Source organism: Hemitrygon akajei, chromosome 9 (genome assembly GCF_048418815.1).
Source record: "Hemitrygon akajei chromosome 9, sHemAka1.3, whole genome shotgun sequence".
NCBI lineage: Eukaryota > Metazoa > Chordata > Chondrichthyes > Myliobatiformes > Dasyatidae > Hemitrygon > Hemitrygon akajei.
The window spans coordinates 120,588,840-120,598,175 of record NC_133132.1 but is presented as its reverse complement, the minus strand read 5'-3'; the positions used below and the strand labels follow the sequence as shown (position 1 = coordinate 120,598,175).

Here is a 9,336-nt window from a genome sequence, read left to right as displayed (position 1 = left end):
ATCTCTCAGCCTCCACCGCTCCAGAGAAAGCAACCCAGCTTTGTCTAACCTCTCTTTATAGCACATGCCTTCAAATCTAGCAGCATCCTGGTAAACCTCTTCTGCATCCTCTCCAAAGCCTTGACATTCTTCCTGTAATGGGAGTGACTAGAAATGCATGCAATACTCCAGAAGCAGCCTAACTAGAATTTTATAAAGCTGCAACACAAGTTCCTGACTTTTGAGCTCAATGCCTGGCCTAAAAAAGGCAAGCATGCCATTTGCCCTGTTAACCACCTTACACGTGTAACCATTTTCAGGGAACTATGAACTTGGACCCCAAGATCCATCTGCTCATCAGCATTGTTAAAGGTCTTGTCCTCCTCTTTACATTTGACATTTCTCATTTGGCCAGGCTAAATCCCATCTGGCTTTTCTCCACCCATACATCCCAGCATCTACATCCCACCGTATTCTTTGCCATAATATCATCAATCTTCACATCATCTGCAAACTAAGAATTCTCTCCAGTAACTTCCCTACCACAGATGTGAGACCTGCCAGTCTATAATTTCCAGGATTATCCTTGAATTTCTTCTTGAATAATAGAATATTAGCAACTCTTCAGTCCTCCAGGGCCTCACCCGTGGCTAGAGAGGACACAAAGGTGTTGGTCAAGGCCGCAGCGATCTCTTTTGCCTTTCTCAATAACTTGGGATATATCCCAACAGGACTTAACCCACAATGCTCTTTAAGAGAACCAACACTACCCCCTCCTTTACCATGAAATACACTAGCATATCAATAAGCTCAGCAATAATTTACTTATCCACAACATCCTTTTCTCATTTGTAAATACTCCATAAGGACCTCATCCACATCCTCACAATGTTCCCCTCTTTATCCTACACTTTCCCCAATTATCCTCTTGCTCTTGATGTACAGTATGTATAGAATGCCTTGGGATTCTCTTTTAATTCCACTTGGCATTGAAGTACTGATACCAAACAACTGAAGCACTTGGAAAAATCTGAGATTCAACCAATTAGCTTCATAGGAAAACAAATATTTTTAATTGCTTTGTGACATTAAAAAGCATTTGGCCAAAACCTTAGCAGTAACAAACTAGCTACTTATGGAAACAAGCACCTGTTTCAGGATACCAAGCAAACACAATTGTTCTCTGTGCACAAACCTCATTAAAAATCCCTTCCTCCCAGCTTGGGAAGTATTGTGATTAGCCTGTTGTACATTGAAAAACAGTAATGCAAAATATTGGTGTTAAACTAAAAAAAAACACCAAGAATGACTTGGTACATGTAGGAATGAGATTTTGCAGTTCGTGTTCCCTGCTGGTTCAGAGGGCAAGAGTCAATGCCGAAACAATATGAACAACTACACCTACAGAATTTACATTGAGACATTAAATTAGCAAACACATTCCATGGTGCCTTACAGATAGATCAGCAAAGGAAAAATTACAACGAGCAACACAAAGTATTACCAGAAGCTTGGTCAAATAAGTAGATTTTAAGGAACATTTGAAGAGAGGATGGAGAGGTAGAGAAATTGTTAGGTTTAGGAGGGAAATCCAGAGCTTTGGACTTTGCAGCTGATGGTACAGCTGTCCGAGGCACAGTGGGTGAAGTTCAGGAGGTGAGAAATGGAGGAGCACAGATTTCTCATATGTTCATAGGACTCAAAAGAGATCATAAAGCTAAGGAAGAGTGAGATCTGGGAGGGATTTAAAAAAAGAAATGGCAAGTTGTCATTACAAATAACACCAAGTGGCAACATTATAAAGCTAACTTTTGGACAGCGTGATAATTTTCTGTTGGTCAACTTCAGTAAAGGCATACATGTTATTGTACTAATATGAAGTATACTAGCAGCCAAGTGGAATGTGTGCTTATCAAGCACACAGACATATGAAAAGTAATTATGAATTTAGGTAATGTTGTAAAACTTTGGTCTCAGCTTTCCCCTGATTAAAGCAATTCCCCTGATTTCCATTTCCACTAAGGATCCACAATCATTTAATGACAGAGTTATGCCCATTTACTTCAATGTTTCTCCATGATTATCATATTTTCACTGAACCCATCTTCTGCTTAATGAAAATTCTGTGAAATAGTTTCCGGTACATTTTTTTTATTTCAGATTTTCAGCATCTGCAGGTGTTTTTTTTTGTTTTTTTTTTAAATTTTCTTCATCTAATTACTGTTTGTAAGCCAGAGATTAAAAACAGCCCATTTTATTTATCCTGATCTTGAACAGGGCATTTCTGATAGCTACACACAATTTGTGTAATATATGGCACACAGGAAACAATATGTATATGAGGAAATACTATATAAATGCTGACTGTTGGAAATTATTGTCATAATACCATTAATGTGAATGATAGTAAATACATAATAAATTTACAAAATAGTCACGTCTAAAATATAATATTCCAACTCTTATCCTGGTGCTGCAAAAAATTATTGCTCAAGGCAATAAAACAGTTCAGTGCTAATCTTGAATGGTAAAAACAAACATTTCTGATCTGTAATACGTGAAAATTGCTTTATTAAATAGAAATATACAATATGCATAGCAAATACTATTTACAATACATTTAAAATATTTAGATGAAAATTTCCATGAACCACTGCAGAATTTCCCCATAGCAAATGAGGAAACTTCCACCCTTAAGTTTGTTATTAATGCATTCAACCCGTTCACAAAAGTCTTGTTACCACTCACGTACAGTATGTCAGAAAGATAAGTCATACTTTGAAAATGTAGTAAAGCACATTGCTTTCAGAATTTCTGAAGCATTCCATCAAACAACTGCCACTTCTTCAGCTCTGTTGATAACTCATTTAGTGCAAATGTTATCTGCAAGTCGTCTGATTTAGCTGGATGTTGCGGGAGGAAGCAGCACGTTTTTCACAGGGATGGCAGAGGGGGCTGAAATAGCTATTTTGTTCAGTTTGTTGACCTCTGCCTGCCAATTAGGAACTTTCTTTGTGGTCATGTGACGCCGAGCATGTTTTGTGAGGTGATCACTGCGCATGAAGCGTCGATCACAAACGGGGCACATGAACTTCTTCTCTCCAGTGTGAGTCCTGCGGTGTCGTGACAATTCATCTGAGCGGGCAAACTTTTTGTCGCATCCTTCCCAGTTACAATTAAATGGTTTCTCGCCTGAAAAGATAAAATACGTCATTAGAATTGAACTTCAATGAGAAAAGCATTGGATTTAGGGACTCAGTTTTCTTTGGTGAAATATATTGAAAATTGATTCACCCCCAATGGCAAATTATTGGACTCTGGCATGGCGCCAGAGGACCGGAAAATTATAAACATCGTCACTCCACCTTTTAAGAAAGGAGGGAGGCAGCAGAAAGGGCAGTATAGACCAGTCAGCCTGACGTCAGTGGCTGTGAAGATGTTGGAGTCAATTGTTAAGGATGAGTTTATGGAGTACTTGGTGACACAGCGCAAGATAGGACGAAGTCAGCATGGTTTCCTTCAGTGAAAATCTTGCCTGACGAACCTGTTGGAATTCTTTGAGATTACAAGTATAATAGGTAAAGGGAATGCAGCGGATGTTGTATATTTGGACTTTCAGAAGGGCTTTGACAAGGTGCCACACACAAGACTGCTTACTAAGTTAAGAGCTCATGGTATTACAGGAAAGTTACTGGCATTAGAGCATTGGCTGATTGGTAAGAGGTAGCAAGTGGGAATAAAAGGATCCTTTTCTGGTTGGCTGCCAGTGACTAGTGGTGTTCCGCAGGGGTCAGTGTTGGGACCACTTCTTTTTATGTTGTATATCACTGATTTAGATGATGGAACAGATGGCTTTGTTGCTAAGTTTGCAGATGATACAAAGACTGGTGGAGGATAAGGTTCGTGTTGCGAAAACACGAAGGCTGCAGAAAGACTTAAGACAGATTAGGAGAATGGGCAAAAAAGTGGCAAATGAAATACAATGTTGGAAAATGGATGGTCATGCACTTTGGTAGTAGAAATCAATATGCAGACTATTTTCTAAATGGGGAGAAACTCCAGAAATCTGAGATCCCAAAGGACTTGAGAGTCCTTGTGCAGAACACCCTGAAGGTTAACTTGCAATTTGAGTCAGTGGTGAGGAAGGCAAATGCAATGTTAGCATTCATTTCAAGAGGTCTAGAGTACAAGAGCAGGGATGGGATGCTGAGGCTTTATATTCTGAACAGTTTTGGGTTCCTCATCTTAGAAAAGATGTGCTGGCATTGGAGAGAGTCCACAGGATGTTCAGAATGATGATTCCAGGAATGAAAGAGTTATCATACGAGGAACGTTTGATGGCTCTGGAATTTAGAAGGGTGAGGGGAGGGGGTGGTCTCATTGAAACCTTTCGTATGTTGAAAGATCTAGACAGAGTAGATGTGGAAAGGATGCTTCCCATGGTGGAGAGTCTAGGAGAAGACTCTCCTAGCACAGCCTCAGGATAGAGGGGCGTCTATTTAAATCAGAGATGCAAGGAATTTCTTTAGCCAGAGGGTGGTGAATTTGTGGATTTGTTACCACAGGAGCTGTGGAGGCCAGGTCATTTAAAGCAGGTCATTTGGGTGTATTTAAAGCAGAGATTGATAGGTTCTTGATTGGACACGGCATCAAAGGTTATGGGGAGAAGGCTGGGAGTGGGGTTGAATGCAGAGCAGACTTGATGGGCCAAGTGGCCTAATTCTGCTCCCATGTCTTATGATGGTCTTATGGCATTCAACAGACATAGGTGACTGTGTCCAGTGCCTTTATAGAGTGACACCTGGGCAGATTTAATTTGGGCTAATATTAAGTAAATAACATTCGTGCCAGCTCAATCCGTGGCTATACTAGCTCCATCAAGACAGAGTTGAACCCATTTCACTTGACGTTCAATGGCATCACCACAGCCACGTATCCTGCCGTCAACATTCTGAACAACATTACTGATCAGCCACACAAAAACAACGGTGTCAAGAGTATTCCACAGGTTATTTGTCACAGGACCATCTCCAGATTCCCAAAGCCTTTTCACCATCAGCACAGAACTTCTCTGGAAGCAGGTAGATCCAGTAGTTGTCATGAGCAGTGGCGCTGCTCAAGTGAAAAGAATACACTTAATTGCCACCCCATTCTTCAATATTTCCTCCCTCTACCCCTAATCGTTACAAGCTGCTCTGCACGAAGCACCAACTATCTGCAAGAACAAGAGCAGCATATGCACGGGAGGAGCGTGCTGACCCTGACTTGGCACACGTTTCCACTTGACCCCTGTTGCTGCAACTCTGTGGAAGCATGGCACAGGTGGCTCACCACCACCTTTACAGTGGAAATGAGAAATGGTCGATACATTTCGGTCTTGCTGGCAAAGTCAATTTCTCACAGTTACATTGATGATTATTGACAGTTTTGTCTTGCTTCCTCAATAACAGAGGAGTGTGAAATATTACAGGAAGCAAACACAAGGATCACTTGCAACACGAGTGAATCTGCAGATGCCGGAAATAAATAAAAACACAAAATGCTGGCAGAACTCAGCAGGCCAGACAGCATCTTTGGGAGGAGGTAGTGACGACGTTTCAGGCAGAAACCCTTCATCAGGAGTCACTTCCAGCCTTTTAAGGGGAAACTGAAACTTTGTTTTGCTGTGCACCATCCACACAGTACTGTGTAACACGTACAAAATGCTGGAGGAATAAACAGCACTGTATTTATTTTGGCTAAAACAAAAAATGAGAATGGTGGAAAAAAAGTGAATAAATAGATGGAGGTGCATCTATAATCCAAGATACAAGAGCAGGATTAGGCCATTTAGCCCATCAACTCTGTCCTCTCATTCTATCATGTCTATATTTTTTAACCCAGTCTCCCACCTTCTCCCAGAAACTCTTAACAACCAGGCTCGGTCTTAAATCCTTAAAACTGAGATTTTTGTTATGTAATTTGCTTCAACCACTGAAGGCATTAGATGTATAAATTAGCATCTACTTTGGCAATTCGTTACATTTCTACTCATACAGATAACTAGACATTGAATAACACTGAGATTAAATTTGACATGAATATTTCACAACTGAGATCACATTTCCAGCACAGAGCATCAAATGACACTAAATATGTTCAAAACAATGAATACCTGTGTGTGTTCGGAGATGTGCTTTCAAGTGCGAACTCTTGAAGTAGGTCTTCCGGCACCCGGTGAAGTTGCAAATATAATTACGCCTTCTGGAGAAGTCCAGCTGTGGTGCACAGTGTTGACTCGATGAAACAAACACTGGAGCGGGAGCCAGCGGTAGCAACTTCGTGTTGCCCACGGTCATTATCGTTTGATGAGCAGGAGATGACGGCGTTAGAGTAGGTTGAGGGAGCACAAACATCACAGTCCCTTGCGATACTGAGGTTCCCAACAGAAGAGGCTGAGAAACTGGAGATGTCTGGGGAAGTATAGGCTTTACACAGTTGCTTGGTTTCGGGACCAATGCTGAAATGACTCCACCTCCACCTCCATTCACAGGCACCATCTGACAGATCACCGGAGTGTTTGGCACAGGGGGAGGGGGTAAACGTGCTGGTAGGGAACTGGCTAGGCTTTGATGTTCAGTTTCAGTTTTGTTTGTTGTACAAGATGGTGCTAGGGAGGGTACTGTTGGCTCTGGGTCCTGGCCAACTGATCTGGAGACATTTTGCTGCAAACAGCACCAGCTCTCAGAACCAGAGGCCAAATGCATCTCCTTAGCGTGCTTACACTGGCTTGTTGCATTTCCTTTTGCCCTCGTCCCAAGGCTTTGGAGACTCGAGTGGGGCCTTTCGATCACCGATGGTGAAGGAATGTGGCAGCAAGGGGAATTATCAGCAGTATGACGGATAACACTAGTGGCCACTGACCGGCAGTGCGAGGCAACAGTCTTTTCAGCTGCGGGAGACTTCTGGCGTGAAAACTCGTGAATGTTCACTAGAGCAGGCTTCACAGTCTTTGTATTGACAGCATGGACTCCAGTGCTTGCAGTGATAGTTGCTGGTTTTATGTAGGTAATTTGTGGCACTGGAGGAGTATTACCAGATTCAACAACACCAGGACTGTGTGGTGGTGTCATACACTGCAAAGATATAGGAAACTTAATAGTTAGTTTGAGGCCAAGTTCAACACGTCATCTATAATAGATGCAGTAATCTGTTCATTTTCTTTCATTGTGCTTGATTGCAAATAGAATATCAACAGCTGCAACTACAACTATAGCCAGTCTTAAAATTTAGATCACTGCCAAGACTATAAGATTTGGTTTTGACTTCCTAGTTACAAATAGACATCACTTGGAACAACTGCATACTTACGAGGAATGAGAATGAATGGAAGTCTCTCTGCAACACTGGAGGGACAGATTCACAGTGCACAGAATCTGTGTCTGAAGCAGGTGTCAGTGGCCGCATTTTTAAGAAATCCCCTTTTTGTGACCGTTGTCCCCAGGAGCTCATACAAACAAGAGCTTCCACAGCTTCGATGTCATTCTGTTCCAATGGACTGCCAGAGGACCTTTCACTGTCATGACGTTTCCTTTCTAATATCGACTCATAAATGTCTATGATTTCAACCTGGAGGCAAAAACCATTTTGATTTTAAAATTAAAATCAATTGCATACCTATCATGGAAATCTTCATTTATCCATACATCTTTATATTTTCCAAAATTACTTGTATGTTGCAGTGTTCATAAAGGTACAGTTTAGATTTTTCCTCAATTTGTTCTAAAAGTGACAAATACTGTAAAGTGCATTTATACATCTTTACAAGTGTTCAGCAAGCAGCACCTGTGCCTTTCCCAGTTAAGGCATAGAGTCTTTGACCTGAACTATTAACTCTTTTTCTCTCAATGATGCTGCTTGACAATGAAGCACTCCCAGCATTTTCTGTTGTTTCAGATTTCCGTCATCCGCAGGTTTTTACTCCACCTGAAATTACAATTTCGTTTTTTAATGTTAATCGATTATTGCCAATTGGCAGTTAATTGATTAATATCAAATTCTCTGGTGTTGCCAGTCTAGGGGAGTTGGAGCAATGTATTAAGAGATATTGGACACAGGGTAGCAGTAATGACCCTGAACGCCTTCAACTTCAAATATAGAATCACACTGACGTCACCAAGTAAGCAGCCATGTGAAGTCTGCATGTCTACAGAGCTTCTCCCAGGAAGTCCCCTCCTACAACACCTCTTTGTCCAAGGAAACAACTGGAAAGCTTGGTTTAGTTTAATACGAAATTAAATATTCTGCAAATTGCTCCGAGACGGTACCTTTAAACAATTTCGTCCCTTTGATAGACTGTGAACGTATTTTATGTTAAATACTCCGCTTTCCTACAATTATCCGAATTTGTATCAATGAATCTTTAAACAATATCCAAATCGAGCACGAAATAACAATCACCTTAATAAACACTGATTGCAATGTTCAGCTATGTCGAGACCACTAATAACCCAATTCTATGTTACACAATGCCCCGTGATACCCCCAAAGAGCGGTCCTAGACCATTATTGCACTGAAAGGGCTTTTTCTGCATTTTCTCCTAGCCGCTTAACATCTAAAAATACAGCTTAAAGAGTATTACAAATATTAGACAAAATGCGCAAAATTCATCTTTATCATTTCAAATTAAATGTCTTTTTAAGAATTAATAATTACTGTAACATTAATATACTTACGTTGCGTGGTTCTTCCATTTCTCCAACTTGACACCGCATTTTAATTATTTTAACTTAATTTAACATTAACAAAAACCCAATGAAAACAATATAGCGTTGAGGGGAAAAGCAAGAAGGAAAAGCCATCTCAAATGGTAGCAATAAGAATAACAAATTCTCTCCGGGATGGACATAACGACCCGATTGCAACACGCACAGAACAACAAAAATTATATTACAGCTGGCGGCTGCGAAGCTCCGCCAATCGTAGGCAAGGGAGCGGGGAGCGCCGGCCAATAGGGGCGCAGCGAGCGCGTGATCAGAGGCTGATCCCTGGCGTGGGCACCCTTCGTCACCGGCGTGATTGGCGGGAACGCCGCGACGGCCCCTCCTCCCCCCGCCCTGCGCCTGCTCTCGACCAGGTCCGCCGGGCTGCTGGACTTTTAAGTCAACGCGAACTGCATGAACTCGGCTCGGGAAACTGGGAGAAAGGTCACGCTGCGTCAGCCGCCGCGCTGTAAACAGGAGGGGGAGGCCATCTGGAAGCTGTTATCCTTTTTAAAGGATGAAGTCAGCAACTTTGTTTTTTTTTCCCGAGAGGCTTTTAAAGGTGCAATTTCATCGCAGCTACTTAAAGACACCAACCTGTAACAATTAAACTTC

The 9,336-nt window shown here is 41.5% G+C and overlaps 1 protein-coding gene across 2 annotated transcripts; it reads right to left on the bottom strand.

The window, feature by feature from the left end:
- Positions 1-2,533: 2,533 nt before the first annotated feature.
- klf11a (Kruppel like factor 11a) lies at positions 2,534-8,904 on the bottom strand. Of its 2 annotated transcripts, XM_073056903.1 has the most exons (5): positions 8,695-8,903; positions 7,804-7,944; positions 7,330-7,587; positions 6,134-7,094; positions 2,534-3,171 (listed from the first exon to the last, which is right to left on the bottom strand). In XM_073056903.1, the coding sequence occupies exons 3-5, from the start codon at positions 7,468-7,470 to the stop codon at positions 2,879-2,881; spliced, it is 1,395 nt and encodes a 464-aa protein (XP_072913004.1). In that variant the 5' UTR covers positions 7,471-7,587; positions 7,804-7,944; positions 8,695-8,903; the 3' UTR covers positions 2,534-2,878. The 2 variants fall into 2 exon arrangements, with proteins under 2 accessions (XP_072913004.1, XP_072913003.1); XM_073056902.1 differs by lacking the exon at positions 7,804-7,944 and having other exon boundaries at positions 8,695-8,904.
- Positions 8,905-9,336: the final 432 nt, after the last annotated feature.

Bases quoted from the DNA above. Each gene is read 5' to 3' on its own strand.
- klf11a (XM_073056902.1), bottom strand. From the start codon at position 8,733: ATGCGGTGTCAAGTTGGAGAAATGGAAGAACCACGCAAC. The intron at 7,588-8,694 runs GTAAGTATATTA...TTTTGCCTCCAG, and splicing joins AAATGGAAGAACCACGCAAC to GTTGAAATCATAGACATTTA. The intron at 3,172-6,133 runs GTATTCATTGTT...TTATCTTTTCAG, and splicing joins ACATCTCCGAACACACACAG to GCGAGAAACCATTTAATTGT.